Genomic DNA, 25,840 nt, shown 5'->3' with positions numbered 1-25,840 from the left:
ATTTCACAGCCCGACCATGAAATTAAAACTCGGCACCAACGCACACTTCTCCAAGATATCAGAAACAAACGGACTGGGGATTTTTGCACCCACAGACATCTGGCCCTTCAAATGTGAACCTGATTTCTCCAGTGCAATGATTGGACACTTCTGCCATTTAAGCGCACAGTGAATAAACGATTGACAGGTACAACATAGCAGCCCTGTCAGATGTGGACAGGGGTTGCTCTATCTTTATTTAGGTCTTTGTACTTGCCATCCCTTAGCATTCTGCAGCTTAGAATACCAGAATCAGCCCTCCGTGTTACAGTGTAAAGGAGGGCAGCAGATCAGAAAGGCTGAACACCCACAGACCTTCCTGCCTCTCATTCATAAAGTGTGCTCATTCACAAAGTGGGCTCCAGGTACCACCTCTACAAGTCACATCCAGTGGTTTTGCTGTCAACACTTTTGCCACAAGCATTTTCACCACAAACGTTTTCACCACCTAACTGGTCATTGGCAATTTTGCCATAGAAGAGAAAATAACTTTCTGATAATTCAACGTTATTTCTCCATTAATAAATCAACTACCTTCAGCTGACTTAATGTATTTAAGCTAGTTGTCAGTTTCATTTCATTTCTCCACTGACAACGTTCTCACAGTATTCCCATTTTTAAAAAATATATTTTTATTGATTTCAGAGAGGAAGGGAGAGGTAGAGAGAGAGAGAAACATCGATGATGAGAGAGAACCACTGATCAGCTGCCTCCTGCATACCCCCTACTGGGGATCGAGCAACCCAGGCACATGCCCTGACCAGGAATTAAACTGTGACCTCCTGGTTCATAGGTGGCCACTCAACCACTGAGCCACATTGGCCGAGCAGTACTCTCATTTTTATATCATATAAATCTTAGCCAGGATGCATCTTATACTAGAAAATGATTATATATCAGTTTGTGCAAATCCTTTGGTGACCACAGTCATCCACTCCCACCCATCAAAACCAAACAAGCTATGGCAAGTAGAAAAAAAGCAGCTACTAATTTGCAACAGTCTTTGAGAGCATTAATCATTGATTCTTTAATTGAAAAATGATACCTCTCTTAATGAAGAAAGAAATTTCCATGGGGGGAAAAAAACTGCAATGCCAAGAGTAGAAACAAATCAGCAAGCAAAACGAAAACAAACCCAGAAGTATAACACTATGGACAAAAGACTTCAAAGTCAATGTATGTTCATTTTATGCAATGAAGTCTTTTTAATTTTGTTACTTATGTTTCCTGTTGCGTTATAGTCCTCTTTAATGTCCCTTTTTAATTTTTCATCCTCTTATCTTTTATAGCAAAATTGTCTTTCAGCAATTGCACAGCGAAAATGCTTGCGGCAAACATAGTTGTGGCGAAGATGTTTATGGGGAAGCTACCTAGAAGCCTCTGAGCTAGACGCCCACATCAAACTGGTTGCTCCTCAGGCGTCTCCAACTCAAACACACCAAACAGAATGCACTGCTCTCTGAACTACTTCTTCCACCTGCCTTATTTCTGTTCATCACACTGTCAGTCCCCCAACAGCTCTTGTTCAAAATCTGGCACCTTCTCCCCTACAGACAATCTGTCCTTGATTCATTTGTCTCTTGAAAAAAAAAAAAATGCTTATGCAGTTCCTACCATCCGCCAGTCTTTTAGCTCCACTCATATGTCTCTCTTCTCTTCTCCCTAGGCAGTGCCTACCTGCCAGCCTCAACACCTCCACCTGGAATATGCCGGAATCCCACACCCACCTCCCTCCAGCTCTCCGGATACAGCAGGGTTTGTAAAAGCACTTGTTTGATTATGCCACAACCCAGCTTTAAAATCTTACTTCTGAGTACCAAGACCAACGCTACGCTTACATCCATCATTTTGCATGTGCAATTCCCTATGGCAAACTCCTAGTCCTTTGTCAACACCCTGCCCAGCTATTATCCCCCTATGAAGTTTTTCCTAGCACACATGCACACATGCACACATGCATACATGCACACACACACATTTCTGATGGAGTTAATCTCTACCTGTGCTACCACTTCTCTGTGCTACCACTGTATCTTACACAGAGTGCATGATACACAGTACTCTGCTGTAATGAGATGGCACATGCATCTGTCTGGACAGCAGAGGGTAGAGGAGACGGATTAAGAGCATCAGACCTGGAGCCAGACTACCTGGGTTTTATTTTGGCTCCACAAAGGCTGAGACCTTGAAGTTACTTCTCCTCTCTGTGCTTAACATCATTATCTGTAAAATAATCATGGGGATTACAGCTTCCGGGTGTTGAAAAAATTGAATGAATTAAACACATAAAGTGCCTGACAAAACGAAAGATCCATATGCGAGTTCTGCTACACCCAGAGGTAAGGACAGTGTTTGGGAGAGAAACCTCGGTAAGGACAACAGAACAAACGGAATGGATACGATCATCATCCAACACACCTTTGCAGCTTTATTTCTACTCACCCATGAGAACCCCCTGTTATCAGATAAACTATCTCCCTTTCCCTCTGCTACCTCACTCCTTTGTTAATGCTCTTCTGCATAGCTGAACATTTCCTCTCTGTCTTCCTCAAATCTGCCTCCCAAAAAAATACCGTCCAGGACACCAGGTGATTCTAATGTGCATCTAGGCATGATCAATGCCTTGAACAGAGCAGACACCCAACAAACATAACTTCCACACCACTTCCTGGACTGCGTGCTCACAGCTAAGGAATCTAGAAGGCTCTCAAGTTTTCCCTGATGCCTCCCAAACAGATAGAGGAACATTCTAGTATCAGGACTGATACCTCCACTATCAAAATCTCCTCCCTCTTTAAGAGGGCTTCTGTTCCAAAGAGGACTAAGTGCTTTTTTTAGGCAATGAACTGAGACATGGACACTTAGACAAAGTTCTCTCCTATTTCCAATCAATGCTGCAGCTCCTGAGGCCATGACAAGGACATGAGCACTTAATAAGTCAGCAGACAAAACAATTTGCTTCTGTGCACAGCACCTATTGCCTGCGCCAGCTCAATACCTTTACTCAGAGTCCCTAGAATACTGCCCCCACCCAAACCCAGAGAGCAGCTGAAGGAAATTTTATTGGAAAGGGACAACGAAAGTAACTATTCTCCAACTGCTCTCTGATGTGAAGGTATCTGAAAACTTATAGAAAATCTACTGACTGATGTTAGAACTCTGCTTTCTCAATCCTCATTCTCCTCTCCTCCACCCCACTGGTCAACCTGCCACAGTCATCTTCTAGAAGTTAGAAACGTTTAGCTTGGCTCCACTTCCTCTGGGGTGCACGCCAGGCCCACTACCTTGCAGGCCGCACATTTGACTTGCTTGGACAGGCTAACATTCCCCATCCACATACCTAACAGGACTGTGTTTACAACCCTGGACACTGAGAATCATGCCTCTAACTTGGAAGTGAGGCCTCTGAAGCAGAGACACCCTTTTACCACTATTCCAGGCACTAGCACCAAGTAACTGCCTAACCCACATTTCTATTAAAAAATAAAGAAAAAATGAAAACCCTCTAGGCCCGTGGTTGGCAAACTGCGGCTCACGAGCCACATGTGGCTCTTTGGCCCCTTGAGTGTGGCTCTTCCATAAAATACCACAGCCTGGGCAAGTCTATTTTGAAGAAGTGGTGTTAGAAGAAGTTTAAGTTTAAAAAATTTGGCTCTCAAAAGAAATTTCAATCGTTGTACTGTTGATATTTGGCTCTGTTGACTAATGAGTTTGCCGACCACTGCTCTAGGCCAAAGATCTTCAACCTTTTAATTACCAAAGGTGCCTTGTACCATTTCTTTTTCATTTTTTTAAGTAGTGGTCTTAATAAATTATCTGCATTGCCATTTTATTAAACTATAAATGTGTCAAACTACCAATCGGAGCTACTGAGAAAATGAGTGCTACCTAGAAAAATGGTATGAATCCCAGACAAAGGCAAAAAGCATTAAGTTAGCCTGTGGATCAGTATTTAGGTAAAACTGGGTAAGTTACTAAAATGTTTCTTAAAACTTAAACTCTCCAAAAAATTAGAATAGCTAAAGATGACTACCTACACACTTTGAGAGAACAATTTGATGATATGTATCATTTGAAAATGTCAATCTTTGGGCCTAGTAATTCTACTCTGGAGAATTCTACCTTAAGAAAATATACAATACAGAAATGTGTTTTCTATGCAAAACATATTATTAATGAGTAATCTACCAGAGTGGAAAGTAGGAAATAATCTAGATAACCAACAATTGCAGAATTATTAAATAAGTTATGCAGTAGGCAAACAATGGAACACTATGATGCTCAGCAGGGAGAGGCGGGTAGGTGGAGGTGGGAAAGGGTATGGGGGATAAATGGTGATAGAAAAAAATAAAATTTTAAATATGGTTTTAAAAAAAAACACCATAGGACTACACTTAAATGATAATGGTAACTCAACAAACCAGGATAAAATTTATCTGCACAATAAGATCCCAATTGTACACAAAATAAAATTTAAAAACTAAAATCTGCTAAAATTTCAAGTGTTTGTTTCCAAGTAGTGGGATTATGGGCGGTTTTTTTTTTTTTTTTTTCATCTTTACCTTTATTCTTCTCTGTGGATTTCAAGTGTTACACAAGACACACATTGCTCTCACAATTAGAAAATCAAAGGTTAAAACACAAAACAGCTAAAAGACTCATCTATCCCATGTCCAAACAATAACTTCTAAAATACAGCATCCACAGATCTGTCCAGGGAGTTCAAAATAATTTAAAATATCTCACATTTTTTAAATACAAATCCCCAATATTTTTTCAACTTCTTCCTCTGCTGACTGTTATATAAAATATCAAAAGTTGGAAAACATATCTGCACCTACTAAAAACTATCTTTCCACTATGGCATCAGATTATAATCTCAACATCTGGGCACTTGAGCTACCCATTTTGCCAGATGTGATTTCCAAAGCCCTGATACAGAATCAAGAACGTTTCTTTTTTCTGATAACTCCAAGTATGCTCTGCTGAGTAACTGGTGTGCTATGCCAACCATGAGAAAAAGGAATATTCAAAATATTTGAAAGAGTTCCACAAAGGTTTGGGCAGTTGGATCAGACTAGCTCTCCCCATTTCCACTGTCATATTATGTGACACGCTGTTCTTGGCAAAAAAGCTAGACCATTATCTTTTGAAACATAATGATGTTGGTGCTTTTCAATGGAGAAATGATGTTGAAAATTATCCATAGGATACCACATTTCTAACCTAAACTCTCCTTTCCTAAGGAAGAACTTACAGCAGTGGTTCTCAACCTTTTTAATGTCGTGACCCTTTAATACAGTTCTTCATGTTGTGGTCACCCCCAACCATAAAATTATTTTCGTTGCTACTTCATAACTGTAATTTTGCTACTGTTATGAATCGTAATGTAAATATCTGTGTTTTCCGATGGTCTTAGGCTCTACAACAGCGGTTCTCAACCTGTGGGTCGCAAGGTTGAGAACCCACAGGTTGAGAACCGCTGTTGTAGAGCCTAAGACCATCGGAAAACACAGATACTTACATTACGATTCATAACAGTAGCAAAATTACAGTTATGAAGTAGCAACGAAAATAATTTTATGGTTGGGGGTCACCACAACATGAGGAACTGTATTAAAGGGTTGCAACATTAAAAAGGTTGAAAACTACTGCCTTACGGTTTGATGAGAGACCATAGGCTTTGTAATCAGACAGAACTAGTTTTACATCTCACCTTTGCCACTCACTGGTCTTGTGACCTTGGTAAGTTAACTTCCCTAAGCCTAAGATTCCTGTAAAACAGGGATAATAATAATCCCCACCAACAAATAAAAATAGGATGAGGATTCAGTAAGCTAAGAGAATTCAAGCACCTAGAATAGTAACTGGCACATAACGAGCATTCTAAATGGCAGCTCTTACTCGTTGCTTGACTCTATGTTTCCTTCGCTATTTCACTTGAAATAGTGCGCGCTTTGCAACACGGAAGGAAAAGGATTTTTAAATCACTATATAACTTGGACAAGTTCACTTGGAGGGAAATTGTTTTAGTATTCTAACTGAAGTTCATCCCAAAATTCCTAACAAAGACCTTTTAATTAACAGGAAATCTGGCCAAGACCTCAGAATGCCAAAACACTGAATTTGGCCTTTAGTTTGATGATTCAGGATGAGGGGGACCAAACACATGGAGCTTTGGAGTCATGACTTTAGAGATAGGATCCACCCATTACCAGTTGTTTGACCCTGTACAAGGGACTTAATCCCTGTAAACACCAGTTCCTCTGTATAGAATGAGAAGAAGTAATTAGGGTTGCCGTGAGAATTTTTTTAAGTAGCCAATATAAAGTGTCTGCCACATCACAGGTAATTAAAATACAGCAGCTCTTCTTACAATACATTTAGTATTACATCAACTATTGGTATTTCATTTCATCAGTGTTAATCTGTTGAGGCCTGAAATATAGAGGGAAAAAGTTAGTACTTACGTCGGCAGACCTTACAGCACTGGCCAGCAATGTGCACGGGGAGGGAGTCTGGGGAGCAGTTGAGAGGGGGACAGGACATCCTTCGGCATTCCACAGTGCCACTCTGAGGAAAAAAGGACCAGGAAAGGAATCTCAGAAGTGTCCTCTGAAAGGCCCCTCTGCGTACAGAGCTCACAGCTCATCCCAGAAACCTCATCAGGGAAACAGAAGCCGTGTGAGGAATACCCTGTCTGCTCCAGGACCACAAATAAAATATTTCCTCCTGCCTGAATAAACCCGTGCCACCTCAATTACTTTTCTGATATACATCACTGGCTTCATTCCACCTGCCCATGTGGGCTAAGGAGATTAGGCAGAAACCAAAAAGCTTATTTTTCAAGAACATAAATAAAACCTTTTTCAAACCCTGTCAATCATTGTTGAGGCTCTCCCAATCTGTTTTGTATTTTCTCAGACAACAATGGCAGTCTTCAGATATGTATCAAATAATTTCAACTGGACAGGGTTTACATATTAATTTGGGAAGAGGACTTTCGGAATTCTCTGAAACAGATAAAGGAGTCCACAAATGATGGCTACCCTGAAAGTCCAGCAGTCTTGTCGTTCTCTGAAACAGATGATGGATACCTTGTAAAATTCAATAAAAACACTTTAGGAACTAATTAACCCCCTTTTAACATCTGTTCTAGCAGAGAAAAGTTCCAAATGAAGCTAACCAGTAGGTTCTCCAGAAACTCAAAGGAGTTCTTCCTCCTGATAGTCTAACCTCCAAACTCCAAACAGTGAGCTTCTTACAATAATATTCGGTCACATTAGAGTGTGTTGTCAAGGGAAAGTGGATTTTAATTTCCAAGTATTTAAATATAAAATGACACTTTTCCAGTTTCCCTTCATAACTCACAGATTACTAAACGGGGCTTAGTAGAAAGGTAATACCTCTTAGTTAGCATTCTATACTGAAGAACCAGATCACGCAATAATCAGTGACACTGCCCCATTAAAAGTGTCTTTATTTTATTTCCTCACAAAGAGACTTACTTTGCACGTGCAGTTCCTGCAGTGATCACCGTCCACCCAGGAGTCCTGGTCTCTATACAGCAGTCCACTCACTTGACAAGTCTTCTCGCAATGACAGTTTTCCAATTGACTGAGTCTCGTCTCTGCATAATTTAGCTGCAAATAAGAGTGACAAGATGTAACTTCTGTAATTCCATTGCACGGTCCTCACAAAGCTAATAGCAACAAGGAAAAAAATTCAAGTAGGAGGGAAACAACGCTCAGAGCAGCTGATTCTTAGTCAGATCTGGTTTTTGTTTTGAATATTTTTTCTTTTACATGAGGTGGAATCATTCTAAATTAAAGACATATTGACTCCCATGGTCTAATGAGCACCAAATGAGACATTAAACTGTATCGCAGGGACCTCCTGGTGTTCAGAAACGTATGTGCTCTCAGCTCTAAGCCCACACGGCAGCACTATAATGAATGTGTTCTCAAGGACTCATTACACTGTTTACAGGAGATCTAATGAGGAACTCCAATGCACTCACATTTGTCTCCCACCTTCCTCTCCGTGTTCTGCACATACACCAGAGTGCCATGCTTTACACGTTGGGAAGTCATTGCTTCCTCTCTTAGGAAAAATTCTGGGGAGCAGGGGCCAGAAAAGGAGAAAGTCATAGAAGGATCTAGTTTCTCTCCATGTCCCAATCCCCCAAACAGAATGTCCCAAGAATCCACTTCGGTGTTCAGATGAAAGTCAGAAGGGGCAACCAACCCCCAGGTGAGATCAAGATTTGGTGATAGAACCTTTTTTCATTTATCTAAGTCACACAACTGTTGCCATTAACCACAGAATCATAGAATCTTTGATTGGAAAGGGGATATACGGCTTGAATGTGTTCACAAGTCTTTGTTTGTACATGGACAGTGGTGGAACACTTATTATCTTCTAAGAAAAAAAATTTTTGTCGTTAGCTCTGGATGTCTTAAACACCCTTCTTGGATTGAGTCCTAAAATCTCTCCCTTTTTCCTATTACATCCAGTTTTGCCTTTTAACCATCCTGAGCAAGTCTACCTCTCTTCAAATACTTGAGGTTATCCTGTCCTCATGCCTGCTCCTGACCACAGTCAGCCCCATGTGATAGGGTCCCATGCAGCCTTCCATGCAGCCTACTCCATTTTGCCTTCAAAAAGATGCTGTCAAAAAACTGAACTGTGGTATGATCTGGCTACTGCCACATCCATACTAAGGAGTAACTCAATCCAGTACCAGTATTTCCCTTTCCTTACATAGAGACTGCCTTGATTGAGAAACAAATATAACTTCCTTAAAAAAAAAAAAAAAAACATCAATAGGCTTTCTTCTCCTTCTCAATCATACTTACACCTCCATGTCTTGAGTATCTTCCCCTCCAGGAGACCAAGTCAATCCCTGATGCCACTAAGACTATTTCTAACTAGTATTTTAGATATAATGTCTGACCCTAGGTAATGATGACTCCCACCATCCTTCCACATCAACTATGATTCCATTCCATACATGACCCTCTCAATTACTCTCAACAGTGCAACTCTCTGGAAGTGGAATCCATATGTAACGCCAACCTTGGTTTTTATCACTTATTTCATCCTCTCTCTCCAAGCTTTTGGAATTTCTCATGAAAACTTATTTGTGGTCTGCATTTCATGGGTAATGCCAATGGGCAGGGAAAAGAACAAACAGGATCCTAGACCAACTGCAGACACTGTAATCAGCCCTGAAGAAAGTAGAGTTGACTATGCCTAAAAATTGGCTTCCTCTGACTCTTCTAACATGCAGGTTACATTCCAAAAATTCAGGGTACATGTGAATCTCCAGCCTAATCATAGAGTTTCTAGAAGTTATGATAATTAAGTTCTTTGAGAATTCTTTTGGAAACAAAGGGAAAATACACTTCCAAGACCGGTGAGCTCAAGTGACCAAAACCATGTATAGGTAAGAGATAATAAAAAGGAAGTGACAACATCACACATTATCTTTACTTCATTCCATGGCCCTAGTAGTTCCTACAAAAGGTAGTGATTGATGTGACCTGGGATTGAACAAGAAAGAGTTGAACTAGATCTGCATTCCTCCTAAAACTGGCTCAGAATGAGGTACTTGTGAGAAGAAATGTGCCTGCCTCACTCAGAAAAGCTGGAACAACTCTAGTGTCTGTATCACTCTAAGGACGAAACTTCTTAAAGATTAAATGACCCAAAGGAAATTCTTCATCTGTCCCAGTTTCCAGAAAATCCAGGAGTTTGCCTGAGGGTCACATTGGCAATTTCCAGTAAAGTCCAACTAGCTATGCTCAACCTTAAAACTCAATTCCAAGGAAAACCTCTGTTTTAATATAATAAAAGCTCTTCTCAGGACTAACTCTTATTTACCTTTCGAACTTCGTTTTTATTTTTTTAATATATTTAGACTTTTCTGATAACACTGTAAAGCTCTAAACTCTGTAACATAAAAGTGTATCAGACAGACACAAAGACAAAAGAGATATAAAAGCAAAAAGCTAATTTTTCAAAGGCATTTAATGTATAATCTTGCCTTCCTTTTTCTCCCTGCTACATCATGTTGCAACAGTAAAGGAGACAAACAACTCTGAATCAAAAAATGAGTTACATTTTCTGTCACCAATATTAGCATGCTGAATTTACACAAATTCATTTTCAAAGCTATTTCTACACTACCTGCTACTTTCTCCAAGAATGCCTACAGATCCAAAATAAGATACAGTATCAAATCTACATCTCAATTCTGTTTTACCTTTGCTTGTGCGTTCATATAAATAACCATGGACCAAATCACTTATTCTTAACGCTACACATTCAAAGACAGACAGCAGACGCCTTTTCTGCAGTAAGAGGCCACTGAATGGATCTAAGTCCATTAGTCATGTGGTGGATGGCTCTTTGTTTTTGTTTTTTTTGTGTGTGTGTGTGTTTTTCTTTCTTTGAAATACTACTTATTTGGCATTTGCTAGATGGAAGGGGAAAAAAACGAATTCTTCTATTGTGTTAAACCTTTAAGCTTAATTGAAAAATCATTACTGAGCCCCTCAAAACAATGAAAGTCTCCAAATTAAATACGTTACAAACTGAAATGCCACTCCAAATGCTGTTTGATTTGCATAAATAGCTTTGTCAAAGACTTAAACAGAAGTAATCAAGAAATCCCCAGTCTCCAGCATCTTTTCTTCCTGAGCTTGGAGAGCGGGGCAGAGCCTGACCTTAGCCCAGTGCACCTGGCCCAGGTGGTGGTGCTTCCCACAATATCCAGACTACCTGGGAACCTCCAGAGGAAGCCAGGGGATCAGTGGTCCCTTAGGGGACAGCTTCCCTGCACCTTCTCTGCCTTGGAAAATAGATGGTTTTTCCAGAATGCCAGGACTTCTCAAGAGGGCTCCAGTGTGCCCTGACCGCTGTCGCCTGAAGGTGCATGCAAGCTGTTCCCACGACCCATCCTGTACCAAGCAAAGGCAGAGTCATTCTCCAGCTTTCCCAGCTGAAAGGTGAAAAGGAACAGCAGCAGGCCCTCCTGGGCAGACCCAACCCCTGAGCTCATCTGGTGTCTGCATCTGTTTGGTTTGGTGTGACTCTGGCTACCATCCCCTGTCCAGCTTGTGCACTGAGCTTGCTCTTTGCTAAGCCTCCATGGCTTCCACTCAGACCCATGTGGGAGACTTTCTGCTGCTTCCCATGACCTCCTGGCACCTGGCTCTAGACCAGAGCTCTGACATCAATTCACTGCTTCTGCGAGGCTGTGTGATATAAGCCACTGGGGAAGGTGTATGTTTTCTTAGGAACCATGTTTTCCCCAGAGATGCCTACTTAACAACAGTCATTGCTTACTGAAATGCTCACAGTGTGCCATGCAGCAAACTAGACTTCCAAATCTCTCTTGCCTGTCTCATGGAATCCATATAAAACCAAGAATAATTTTTACTAATTTATATATGGAAAAATTGTAGCTGCAAAAAGTCCAATGAACCTTTGAGCTCCCACCTTGATGGCTGTCCAGGGTGCAGGGGAGAGGAGTTAGAGAACAGGGTCTGCTCAATAGGGGGGGGGGGGGGGCGTTCGAAAGGAAACTCCTCCATGAAGACCCAGCCCCTAAGCACTACAACCTCAGTTCAAAACCGAACAAAAGAAAACCAGACTGGAACAAGGTACGGAAAGAAGGTCTTGCTCTCAGATTTTGGCACACTCACTAGAGGGAAGTATATTCCTTGAGAATTCACCTGGCCTACCCTGTGTTGGCAGTTTGATTCTGAGCAGTGTCTGTGATCTGAAAACCCTTAAGGAAATGACGTGCTATAAGGTGGCCCCGTGAGGTGGTGACAGGACTCAGGTTCAGACTAGGAAAAAATCCACAGATTGCCAAGGAAAACAAGTGGCAGTGGCCAAAAAAGGATGAATTAAGGGGTCTTATTTTTGCCCTGACCTTCCCCCTTTAAAAGCTGCTGGAAGCTCTGTGCCCACTCTTCACTCCCAACAGGTACCATCTGAGCACGCATTCCTCTTGTCCTGTCCTTTAATGCTCATTCCTCTTCTCACTGACCCCTTCATCCTCCTGCCTGTGGCATCCCCCTCCCTCTCTCCATCACTCACTCCTGCTCACATCTCTTCTCTCTCTTCCTAATCCTCTCTTCCCCAAAAGTAAACTCAGTCATGATTCAACTCTCAGAATCTGAGTGTGCATCCCAGCTCTGACATCCACTATCCTGGGAAAAGTTACAGGACTTTCTTGGAACTCAGTCTTCTCATTGGGAAAGGGGGCTAACACATCAAGCCTGGCTCACAGGATGGTTGTGAGGATTAGAGTGACAGGAACTATAAAAAGGGGAAGCATTGTTAAATAACACAGAGGAAACACTCAACAAATATTGCCTAGTATGAGTTTCCTTCCAGCTTATTCTAGATGTGGGGCTGACAAACTAAGGCCCATGGCCCAAATCTGGCCGACAACTTATTTTTTTAAGTATATTTTTATTGATTTCAGAGAGCAAGGGAGAGGGGGAGAGAGAGATAGAAACATCAATGATGAGAGAGAATCATTGATTGGCTGCCTCTTGCTCGCCCCACACTGGGGATTGGGCTCGCAACCCTGGCATGTGCCCTGACTGTGAATCAAATGTGACCATCTGGTTCACAGGTCAACATTCAACCACTGAGCCAGCTGGGCCCACGACTTATTTTTATATGGTCTGTGAACTAAGAATAATTTTTCCATTTTTCAATGGTTATATTTTAAATGGTTATTTTTAAATAAAACAAATCCTATCTAATAAAAGAGTAATATGCAAATTGACCATCACTCCAACACACAAGATGGCTGCCCCCATGTGGTCAAAGATGGCTGCCACGAGATGGCCAGCAGGGGAGGGCAGTTAGGGGTGACCAGGCCAGGAGGGGAGGGCAGTTAGGGGTGACCAGGCCTGCAGGGGAGGGCAGTTAGGGGCGACCAGGCCTGCAAGGGAGGGCAGTTGGGGAGGACCAGGCCTGCAGAGAAGGGAAGTTGAGGGCAACCAGGCCTGCAAGGGAGGACAGTTAGGGGCGATCAAGCCTGCAGGGGAGGGCAGTTAGGGGTGACCAGGCTGGCAGGGGAGGGCAGTTGGAGGGACCAGGCCTGCAAGGGAGGACAGTTAGGGGCGACCAGGCCTGCAGGGGAGGGCAGTTGGGGGGGACCAGGCCTGCAGGGGAGGGCAGTTGGGGGCAACCAGGCCAGAGGGGAGGGCAGTTGGGGGTGACCAGGGCAGGGGATGGTAGTTAGGTGCAACCAGGCTGGCAAGGGAGGGCAGTTAGGGGTGACCAGGCCAGCAGGGGAGGGCAGTTAGGGGCAATCGGGTGGGCAGAGGAGTAGTTAGGCATCGATCAGGCTGGCAGGTGAGTGGTTACGGTGTGATCAGGCTGGCAGGCAGAAGCAGTTGGGAGCCAGCAGTCCTGGATTGTGAGAGGGATGTCCCAGATTGGAGAGGGTGCAGGCTGGGCTCAGGGACACACCCACCCCCATGCACGTATTTCGTGCACTGGGCCTCTAGTCTATACATAATATCCGCAACTTTGCCTCTTGGCCTGAAAAACTAACTATGCACTAGCTGGCCCTTTAAATGAAAAGTTTGCCAACTCCTCGTCTTGCTTATCGTAGATTCCAAATTATGCAGTAAAAATGGAAGTACTCAAGTTTTCTCTGTATAATTCTACTCACGGTTTGGAAGAAACAGAATTATAAATCTTCCAAAGTGCAAGGAGTTGGGGGGGTGGGTGAAACGGTGGATTACATTATTTTCTGCTTGCCACTGCCCACAATTAAATATCTCTACCTCACAAAAGCTCATTTCACATAATACTGTTTGGAGGACAGAGCGCCATGTGGCTCCTGGATAATGTACGACTAAGAAAGAGAAGACTGCCATTCCCCGGAACAGGCAGGGCTGAGAAAGAAAAGGGCATCCTGGGAGCGAGGGAGGGGGCAGCCACAATCACTGGAGACCGGGTGACATGTTTCTTCTTCCAAAAGTTGGGCAGCGAGCTAAAGTATAATTAATGGTATTGAGATCAAGCTGCTCCACACAATATGAAATAAAAGCCTCCCTATGCCACAAGCTGGGAAGGCAAGTAATTGCCTGCATTTCCCATTTCCACTGCACTCGGCAGTGAATTGCAAACAATGCTTCAGGCTCTCCAGTCCCCGCCTCAGTTTCTTAGAAAAGTGCTCTGTCTCTCCGCTTCCAGACAAAAGGGGACGTGGCCACACACCTAGTTGGAAATAACGCACTGTCTGCAGCAGCACAATCTGCGGGTCCTATCTCCAAAACATCTCTCCACCAATTTTTTTCCAGGTGCCACGGCGGTTGGCAGGGAGCAGTCATAGCCGCGGGTGGAATAGATTAATGTATCATTTTCGCTGTTATTAAAATTCTTCCTTTCACAGTCTCACGTCTCTGAGGCCCAATCTAATTCTTTCTTTGCCATGGGCCGGAACTCATGTCCCCGACTGATGGGTACCATAACAACATAGCCACGTTTTCTGTTTATTCAGTGCCTTTCTCCACAAAGCTCAGGGCTTTTCATTACGAATCTAAACTTTATGAATATATATATGAAAGCCCCTAATTGTTTACATGTTTGGCTCTGCCACTCAATATGAACACCTCTGGGGTAGAAATCCTGTCTTATTCACCTGTGTCTCCTTTGTACCTGACACAGCACCTGGCAACTAGCAGATCCTCCAAAGGTTCTTGTTAAGTGGATGATGAAGAGTGAAAAAGATGCAGAATTATAAAACTGAAAGTGCTGAAAGGCAACTTTGCCTCCCTCCCTGTTTAACTCAGGGCCAGTTCTGAAATGAATCATATATTACAAATGTGATACAGCGCCTGGCTGTGACAGTGATCTCTTCCTAACAATAGCTATTTTGCCCCTTCTGATTACTAGCAATTATTCTTACATCTGAAATGCATTAGCTTATGAGCCACCATGGCTCTGACCATAGATCATCTCACAGTGGCAGCAAGTTAATAGCCAATGGGCAAACTCTTTTCCACTCCCAGGGAATCAGCAGTGATACACACTGCCTCTTTCTTCCAAACATTTTTCAAGAAAACATTTTGATTCGGCCTAATAGTATCGAAGACAGAAATAGTTATGTTCACTATAGGTAGTGCTATTTCAAGAAATGTATCACAGATGCCAACGCTAAAAATGTTTCCATTCGAGCACATCACTCTACATTCTAGACAGCATGGCAAGAGAAGTGAAACATCACAGGTGAAATTTAGATACCTACTTTTGCAGTCATCTTGGCCAAAAGCTCTTGTAAATCCATTATTCCTTGCACCAGGCTTAAGAAATCACTACAGGTTGGGCAAGCTCAATAAAGAAAAGATAACACCAATGTTGATACAGTGCTAATATAAAAAAAAGAAAATTTTTTAAACAGTAGTTGTTTGGCTATGTAGAAAGCTTTTTGCTTTTCTGTTTAAGTGTTACTTTGAAACTGGCATAAAATAACAGGGATTTCAGGTCTAGATTTCTCCCTTTTATTAATAAACCAACAGGAAGAAACAGGAAAAAAAAGGACTGCTCATTGAAGAGAAAGGCAGTATGACATTTTTAAGTTAAAAAGTATATGATTGTCTAACCACTATGCTGTACACCTGAAGCTAATACAAAATATTCAATGTAACTGTAAGTTTTAAAAGTTTTTAAATAAAAAAATGTAAAATATAGCAATAAGGTTGGCAACTAACTCTCAAAATTAGATTAAAGAAATAGCAATTCAAAAAAGAACAGCTTTTTAAAATATGTATAGTTATATTAAACATATCTTTCTGTACCAAACTACCAAACCCAAATTGCTAATGTAATTTTTCTTACCTTCAAGTTTTAATTCTATAAATAATACATAAGCTTTTTAGAAATTCAGAGACAAAGAAGTATTTAGTATAGATAAGTTCTCTTTCACTAACCTTACCACCTCATCAGTCAACACTGTAAATAGTGTGTAGGTATCCTTCCTGACCTGATTGTCTGATATTTTCAACAAAAACTGTTACAAATTTACAAATGCGTTAAACCGCTACTTACTGCGATTCAGGTTCGGACACTGCGTTATGTATCCATTCGGCATAAAGATGATTTTCCCATCTTGGATGATTCCCTGGGCAACAGAAGAGAAAGGTGGGAGTTAATATTACAGGTCCCAGCAGTTCACGTGGGCCTATCACATGTTCTCCGCAGGGCAGATTATTTTCAAACAAGACTGAGAGCCTCATTCAAAAGGTGAGTTGGCCATAGTCTACAGTGAGCCACTCAAAACTATCCTCTTCTAGGAATGTTGAAAAGTACATTCATCTTGAGAAAGCTGCAGTTAGTAACCACTGCTTGAGACAAAAGACATCATAGCACTAAGGATCCATCAATAAATATTCTTTAACTATGGGACTGAAAAGTCACTGAGGTCATAAAAATTCTCTTCAATGCCCTAATCACCCTGGATCATTAAATATTCATGACTTGCAGATTTTTTTAACATAGAAGCAAAAAGATAATAGAAACATATTAAACTAATATGTTCCTATTGATTCATTTAGTCAAGGAAAAATAAATTTGACATGGGGAAAATTTCCTATCAGTCTTTGCTCTCAGCTAATTGAGTGTCATGAGTTTTGGCTGGTAAATCTTAGGAATGGCTCAACATCTCCCTGTGAGTAAAAGGTGGTCTTTTAATTCTGTAACTTATTCAGGAAGTACAGCCCTCATTTAAGGAAGTCATTGGGGCTGCCATCTCTCAATGAAAATAATGACTTAGCTTTGGAGTGTGCACATTGGACTTCAAGATTCTGTTTCTAGGTGGGTGTTTGTTTTTTTTAACTGATTTGATGGAAGAGATATTACAGAACAGATGATAAATGGGGAAGTTGGCTCAGAATATTGAGCTCAATTTATAAATAAAATACAGGCTTAAGATACTGTGCAAGTCTTTCAGAGGAAGTAACATTTAACACGTATGTGCTCTTCCTCTAAACAGCAGATGGTAATCAGTAAATGCTGTTTTCTGCTTATTATTTCACGATAAAATATTAATTGGAAATATTAATAGAAGTAACAGGATCACAGGACCTCCTCCTCAGAGTGAGATACATGCAGTGTTGACCTGTTCCTCTTCATGGATGATGCAGTGCTTATGACTATGAGAGGAGCCAGCCTCACCATGGGAAGGAAGTCCCAGCCTCTGCTCCTCAGTAGGCATTCAGAATCTCCTGCAGGAGAATTCCAGGAAGCCTTTAATGGAATGTAATCTGAGTGCATCAGCTTCTTCCTGGTGTGAAGTTGCTCAGTTTTTCCAAAGAAAATTAACTCCCTTAAGAGGACAGGGTATCTTTCAAGCACATTTGAGAACTTTGAGAGAAGCACGGGATTGGAAGCCAGAGGATCTGCGTCCAAGTTCTAGATCTGTGTCTGGTCAACTGGGTGAACTCAGACAATAAGAACCATCTTCTCTGAGCTTTAGATACTTCATCTGGAAGGGGAAATGCTGATCCTTCCAGCACTCAAGGGCTGGGTCAATGAAACAGGTGACTAAACTGAAACAGTTCTCAGTGCATTTGCTACCTTTCAAGGTAAATGAAAAATGAATCAAGGACACAGAAGGTTATAGATTTCCATCGCAGGAAACTGAGTATCACATTAGAAAACATCTGGCTAATCAGGTTGAATACAAATGCATTTAGAGTGACTGACTATGTGGGTTTTCTAGGATTTAGGGATTTCAGTGCTAAACTGAGAGAGTTCCAGGCAGACCAGGATGTTTGGTCTTCTGAGGTGATGAGGAAATGGTGGAAGCTCATGACCAGGAAAGAATTAGGTACATCTATTATCTGTTTCTTGCAAGATACCAAATCATTCTTATTTTTATCAGCCACAGGAAGGCACTCAGGAACCTGGAATTCATAAATGGTGGTATTAATTACTTTCCCAAAACAAAGGGAAAACCTATTAGAAAAAGATACTCCACCCACTCATTCTATAGCAGTGGTTCTCAACCTTTCTAATGCCTGAAACCTTTAATACAGTTCCTCTTGTTGTGGTGACCCCCAACCATAAAATTATTTTCGTTGCTACTTCATAACTGTAATTTTGCTACTGTTAATGAGTCGTAATGTAAATATCTGTGTTTTCTGATAGTCTTAGGCTCTACAGCAGCGGTTCTCAACCTGTGGGTCGTGATCCACAGGTTGAGAACCGCTAGCAGGGTCTCCTAAGACCATCGGAAAACACAGATATTTACGTTACGATTCATAACAGTAGCAAAATTACAGTTAAGAAGTAGCAACAAAAATAATTTTATGGTTGGAGGTCACCACAACATGCGGAACTGTATTAAAGGGTCGCGGCATTGGAAAGGTTGAGAACCACTGTTCTATAGCAACATAATATAGTACACAACAGCACTTTTGCTTTTTAAAAAGTGACTACTGATTTTGTTTCATTATAAATTACAAATTGCCTCTCTCACACCTTTCTTCCACCTGCCCACCTCACTTCTCTCTTTTTCCACTATGAATCTCTGGCACGCATTTGTGTGTTGCACAGGTCATTAGGTAAGGGTCAATGATGTTGACTTGAACAAAAACAGAAATAAGGACTGGCAGCTTCTCAGTGCCCATTAATGCAAAAACTCAAAGCACTTGGTGCTTTTTTTCTAAGGGAAGGTCATGAGGGTCAGCCCACAAATTGCATGAAAATATGTTCTTGCCAAACAAATCAAGGGAATGTTAATTTATTTGACTGGGTGTAGTTCCATGCTGGATTAAAAGAAGGCTGGCAATCTATTGCACAAACACCAAATGTAACCCAGAGAAGTCCAAGTGCACATGTGTATGCACGTGAAGACATACCTGTGCACGTATTCCAGCACCTCCCCCAGAACAAGAACCCAAAGGCCTTGTGTTGGATTGCCATATGGTCTATTCAGAACATGGACATTTGTCAGTAAAAGGAACATTTGTGAACTATGTAGTTTTCCTTACAAAACAACCCCCAAGAAGTGCATTTTATTCAGTATAAAACTACAAAGTAGCTCCATCAGCCTTATTTCTCCCAGAAAAATCATCTATGAGGATTTCTATAGATAAAAATTTGCCTTCAATCTCTGCAATTTCTCCAAAAATAATGAAATAAGGGATCAAAAGGTAGAATTTGTATTATTTCTCCTTATTTAACTTCAAATGTATCTACACTTAAATGCAGCTCTGGCTGAGTATATATTAGTTGACCTCATGTGATCTCCTTTATTCAGACCTAAGCTTTATTTCATATCATTCATCAGGGCAATGTTTCTCAAAAGTTGAGTTTCTTAAGAATCACCTTGAGTATTTAACATTCTGATTCCTAGGCCAACTCCCAGATTCTGTTTTAGTGAGGTTGGAGGAGGTCCAGGAATCTCCATTTTTTAAAAATGTTTCGTAACTTTATTAACATCTACTTTATATACTATTAATATATCCATTTTAGAAAGGGAATGAAGGACTCTGATACATATGTGAAAAAAATTTAAAACTGTTATGTTAAAGGAAAGAGACACATTAGACTACGCATTGTATGATTCCATTTACTATAGAAAATGTCTGGAAAAGATAAAACTCTTAAGATAGAAAGCAGATCATTGTCCGCTGAGGGCTGGAGAGGGGAATGGGGATTGACTGTAAGCAGTCATGAAGAATTTTTTGGAGTGACAGAAGTATTCCAAAACTGAACTGTGGTGATGTTTTCAGGAATCTCCATTTTTATTTTTTTAGTATATGTTTTTATTAATTTCAGAGAGGAAAGAAGATGGAGAGAGAGATAGAAACATCAATGATGAGAATAATTGATCAGCTGCCTCCTGCATGACCCCCACTGGGGACCAAGGCTACAATCTGGGCATGTGCTCTGATTGAGAATCAAACCATGATCTCCTGGTTTATAGGTGGATGCTCAACCATTGAGCCATGACAGCTGGACTGGAATCTCCAATTTTAAGGCTGTCCCCAATAACTCTGATGAAAGGTCACTTTGAAAACCCCCCACTTTATTGTCAATCATTTGTTTCTTTGGGAGCAAGAGGGTTCACTTATTAAAAGTTCACAGCGGTGAAAACAGCATCTAAATCCAATATATACATAGGGTAAAATCTTCCTGATTTGAAACTGAATGGCAATCCACAGAATTACTAAATTATCAACACCATGAAGGCAAACATCATATATTTTCATCTTTCATCTCAGTATCCCCTGTAGGTCCTATTGTAATATACACTGAGTGACCAGATTATTATGATCTCTGAATGCATAATAAACTGGCCACTTAGTGTGTGTGTGTGTGTGTGTGTGTGTGTGTGTGTGTGTGTGTATATAAATATATATATATATATATATATATATATATATATATATATATATATATATATTTTAGAGGCCCGGTGCATGAATTCGTGCATAGGTAGAGTCCAGCCAGCCTGGCCAGGGGGAGGGGACATGGGTGGTTGGCCGGCCTGCCTGCTGGTCGAACTCCTGGTCGAGGGGACAATTTGCATATTAGCCTTTTATTATATAGGACATACACTGAGTGGCCAGATTATTATGCGTTCAGAGATCATAATAATCTGGCCACTCAGTGTATTTCACACAAGAAGCACAATAAATACCTTAGAGACATCAAACTCCTGAAAACTATGAATTATACAATATTGAACAACATAATTTTCAGAGCTATTAGTCTGATATGTGAACTAGGGATACACATCAGAATTTTAGGAGAGGTTGAAGAAGGACAGTCACACATATTTTGCAAAAGCTTCTGAGGCAATCTTGTTATAACCCTGATGAGGACCACAGATGTGAGGCCTGATCTAGGGCCAGATCACCTGGTAATGTGACCTATGAATAAAACCTAGCACATTAATACTTTAAGTAGCTTTCCTAAATGCCACCTTAATCCTAGGCCATAAACTGCAGGTTTCCTAACTCCAACACCAGTGCTGGGCCACTATACAACATGTGTAAGTAATAATATATCATTTGAGAAAGTCTTAGAGCTACAGGAGCTAACCAGATGTTGCTATAATGAGGTCCTGTTATCAAAATAAGGTCCTATCTTAATTGTCTTAATTGATAGATACTACTCACTGTCCATAATGAATTATTTGCATTAGATGCTAACAGTTCACTAAAACAGTCCATCAGTACTGCAAAACAGAGGTCCTTTTAAGTAGCCTAATACACCCACCCACCCACCCACCCACCCATCTTATTTACTCTATTAATTTGCTAAACCATCCCTCTCCTCATTGTTAGTGCAATGCTAAACCTCAGCCAATCTGAGTAGCTAAATAAATCCCTAAGATGCAGAGCCCAAATAAATAAACTTTCACTATTAATACTGGTGGGTTTTCCCCCTTTGTTACATCCACCTGTTGCCACCCTCTACCTCCCGAGCTCAGCTCACCAGGCAATGAAAGATAAATTTGCGCCAGACAGGTTCTACATGGGTTTTTTGTTTGGAGAACTAATGCCCAATTATTTCCATTGTTCCAAGAACATTTCTCATTTCACAGTGAGAAATATAGGAAGACACAATTAAAAAAGATTAGGAAAAGTATGCTATTATTACCCTTTTGTGTATGGAATAACTAAGATTAAGCAAGTCCATCTAAGACTCAGAGTTTTCTGATGTAAATAAAAGTAGATTTACCACCAAACATGCTAATTCTTTTTTAAGGCTCTTATTTCCCTGCAGATCTCTGTTTACACTGAAGAAAATGGTTGTATATTTTTGTATGCTAAAACACTGCAACAAATTGCTTTGAAAGGCAAAGGAAAAGGGGTGGGGAGAGTTCCTGCAGGGCATGTAAATACAGGGATGAAGACATGTTCTGTTTATAAACTGGCAAGGGCCCAAGCTTTGGCAACAGGCTAACGAAAAGTAAGACTCCAGGAAACTCGCAAGGAGGATTTTCAAAATGCAACCAATTATGTATTTCTGCCCCGAAGACAGTTAATAAAATATTCCAGCTTGCACAAAAGCCAAGAAAGACATTTGTCGACTTGCATTACGATCAATAAACACTGTCAGCTCATTAGCATATCATTAGCTGTCCTGCTGTTTCCAAAGTCTTAATGCACAGAAATATTAATCTACAAATGTATAAGATTCACCAGCTCTGCGCCTTGGACTTTCTGCATGAAAGGAAAAATGAGAATTAGCGATGGGAGGAATCCGGCAGAGCTGCTTTTCCTAGGTGCCTCTAAACATATGTTTACCATCTGCGGAATTATGGGAACCAGCTGAGGTAAAAAACAACAGCTGTGGCATTAAAAAAAAAATAATGTCATCCATGTTATTTCCCAGTGACAGCTGAGCTGTTAAGGAGATGGTGATGTCCAGGTAAGGGAAAGATTTCAGACCCAAGTTCACCCAACAGATAGAGAAATCAAGGGAGACACAGAGAGTGCCTTGGCCTTGTGAATTCTCCCTGAGGTCTCAGCTATTTTAACTATTTAGAAGCTTCCAGAAGACCAAACCCACCGGAGCATCCTGAACTCATTGTCATTCACCTACACTTGTTCTTTATTTCTTTACCCTCTGAAACTCACAGCCTCATCAGCTCAGAATGATCAAAGAGAAACTGAGTGGTAGTCAACCACCTCAATAATGGAAATCTGCGACAGATTCAGATAAGCCCAGCACTAAGAGCCCGCTATGTTCTCAAATGGATGCTGTTTTGAAGTGAAAAAAAAATCTCTAGCTTGTGTTCTGTGTCTCTGATAAAAATGACCTAATGCTAGCAGCCTTATGGCTTATGTGCCAGGCACCATCCTGTGCTCTTCAATCAGCAGCCCTCTTGTTCTTGTTGTTGTTAATCCTCGCCCAAGGATATGTTTCCCATTGATTTTTAGAGAGTGAATGGGAGAGGGAGAGACACACAGAGAGAGAAACATCGACGTGAGAGAAACACATGGATTGGTTGCCTTTCGCAAGTGCCCTGACTGGGGTCGGGGATCAAGCCTGCAACGGAGGTATGTGCCCTTCACCGGGAATTGAACCTGCAACCTTTTGGTCCCCGGGCTGATGTTCTACCCACTGAGCCAAAATGGCCAGGGCAACCAGCAGCACTTTTACTGTGTGATCCATAAGGACCCACCAGGGTCCAGGAATGAGGGTTGACAAGTGAGGAGTTTTTGCTTTGACTTTGCCTATGAAGCAAAGTGTTAATATTTAAAGCAGGGAATAATGCTATTTTAACCTGAAAACACATAATAAGCATTTTTTGTTCTGGAGCAATAAAGCAGAAGTGGTTGGACCCAGGAGGCAGCTTCTACAAGATAAATATTAAAGGCCTGAAGATGTGCTGACTCACCGGAGCAGGGCTGCCTCTTTTACAGGGACATTAAATTGATCGAGATAATTTCTGTAATGAGCCACTGACATATTTTCCCAAGCCTAGCCATCTCACCTCACCAAAGGATGGCCAGAGCACTGCCGCACATACAGGACTCTAAGGGGAAGAGGAATTTTGAAAGGTTCCCTTCTAAAGAGCCATTAGATTAGGCTACTCCTATTGGGGAGCAAAGAGATTCACTTTGCTCCCTAAGGGGACAGACTGTGTGGAAACTCCATCCCTTCTGATGCTTTTCACTGGGACCACCTATTCCTTTGAGCCAAAGCCCTTAAAAAAGACAACAGGGTCTGTCTCCACTATGGACATGCTGTAATTAAGTGAAATATCACCACCATCTAACACAGTGACTAGCACATAGTAAGCAAGATCCTAAATAAAACATTTATTGAAAGGAATTATTAAATGAAAGTTTGGACGAATGAGCAAAAACTGAAATAATAAAAGGCCTAAACTTAAATCCCATTTCCATCACTTAGACTGGCAAATAGCTTAATCTCTCTGAGTCATGCAGTCTGATTTATATAATTGGGATAATAATTAACTGAGACAATATATGTAGGGCCACACAAGGTCTAGAACATGGAAAGCATTCATTCAATGATTGTTGGCATTCTCTTCCACACCCTTACAATCCACCTCTATAGCAAAATGATTGTGAAGTCTATGAACACCCTTTGTGCTTTCTGTCTTTATCAGTTATGTGGGCTCTTAAGCACAAGGTTCCTTACCTCTTCAGAGAATCATGAATTCATCAAGCTGGAATAAATAATAGCACTAACTGTTCTCCCTCTCTTTATCACAAACTCCTACTGAAACAGAAGTCCCCAAAAAGGCCGAAAAAGCACCTGTCATTTCTATAATATAGTGTTAAGCACACAGGGAGCAGTAAACACATAAGAGAAAAGGGAGAAGGCAGAAACCAAGATGGCAGCACAGGTGAACACCTAAACTGCTGCCTCGCACAACAATTTCAAAACTACAGCTAAAAGACAGAACAAACATCATCCAGAATCACAGGAAAGCTGCCTGAGTGGAAATTCTACAACTAGAAGGAAAGAGAGGGGCACATGGAGACTCAGAGGAGCTGCAAAAGGCTGAGGTACAAAGAAACGCGTGCGGAGAGGATGGGCGGCTGAATGCCTGGCTAGCTTTCTCTAGCGGGAGAGAGACGGAAGCTCCCAACTGCACTGAAACCCAGTTCCAACTGCACTGAACCCAAGTTCCGGGCGAGACACTGGGGTCCCAAACTCATACAGGGGGAGTCTGGACTGTCAGGAAAGAGAGGAGAGCACGGAAACTCAGGGGAGCTGCGAAAGGCAGAGGTCTGGAGGCACACGCTCCAGTGCACGTACAGAGGACTGACTGCTGAGTGTGCTGCTGGCTTTCTCTAGCAGGAGGAAGGCAGAACCACCCAACTGTGCTGAAATCCAGTTCCGGGTGAGAATCTGGTAATCCAGATTCATTGGGGAAGAAACTGGACTGTCTGGCATCAGGCTAAACTCGAAGGTGGCTTTCTCTCAGAGGTGCTTGCAGTGATTACCGAGGGACACTGAGACCCAGGGGCCTCATAGGGCAGGGCTGACATGAAGCCAAGGCTGTCTGCTCAGCCCTGAGACTCTGCCCCATCCAAGCTGAGCACAGAGGCTTTTGCAATTTTGCAAGTCTTGTCTCCTAAGGCTATCTCCAGTACAGAAGTTCTCCCATCGTAGACACAGCGGATCCTCACAGCCAATTGGCCTGGAGGTCAATTCCTCCCAGTGATACCAACAACAATCAAGACTTAACTACAACAAGGCTGTACACACAGTCCACAAAGGGGTGCACCAAGAGTGTTCACCACAGGTAACTGGGGAGGCTGAGCCACTGGGCCCTATAGGACACCTAGCACACAAAGCTACTCTATCAACTCAGGGAGGCAATGAAAATGTGGAGACAAAGAAACAGGTCACAAATGACAGAAAGGAAGGAAAGCAAACGACTGGATATAGAGTTCAAAAGCACGGTTATAAGGTTTTTCAAGAATTTCCTAGAAAAGGCTGATAAATTTAACGAGACCCTCAAAGATATGAAAAAGGACCAACTGGAAATTAAGCATACACTGACTGAAATAAAAAATATTATACAGAGACCTAACAGCAGACTAGATGAACGCAAGAATCAAGTCAAAGATTTGAAATACAAAAAAGCAAAAAACACTCAACCAGAAAAGCAAAAAAAAAAAAGAATCCAAAAATTTGAAGATAGTGTAAGGAGCCTTTGGGACAACTTCAATTGTACCAACATCAGAACTATGGGGGTGCCAAAAGAAGAGAGAGAGCAAGATACTGAAAACCTATTTGAAGAAATAATGGCGATACC

General features: G+C 41.5%; 1 protein-coding gene across 2 annotated transcripts in view; it reads right to left on the bottom strand.

Moving 5' to 3' along the window:
- NELL1 (neural EGFL like 1) overlaps positions 1 to 25,840 on the bottom strand; it is a 721,145-nt gene that overhangs the window by 549,447 nt on the left and 145,858 nt on the right. For both annotated transcript variants that reach the window (XM_080687783.1, XM_080687782.1), the window contains exons 6-9: positions 16,129 to 16,201; positions 15,329 to 15,411; positions 7,548 to 7,682; positions 6,510 to 6,612 (exon numbers count right to left, since the gene is read on the bottom strand). In XM_080687783.1, coding sequence (XP_080543909.1) covers positions 6,510 to 6,612; positions 7,548 to 7,682; positions 15,329 to 15,411; positions 16,129 to 16,201 — 394 coding nt within the window. The remainder of the gene's footprint in view (positions 1 to 6,509; positions 6,613 to 7,547; positions 7,683 to 15,328; positions 15,412 to 16,128; positions 16,202 to 25,840) is intronic.

This window comes from Plecotus auritus (genome assembly GCF_963455305.1).
Source record: "Plecotus auritus genome assembly, chromosome: 9".
Classification (NCBI taxonomy): domain Eukaryota; kingdom Metazoa; phylum Chordata; class Mammalia; order Chiroptera; family Vespertilionidae; genus Plecotus; species Plecotus auritus.
Note: the sequence above shows the minus strand (reverse complement) of the source record. Positions and strands in the feature narration are given on the sequence as shown.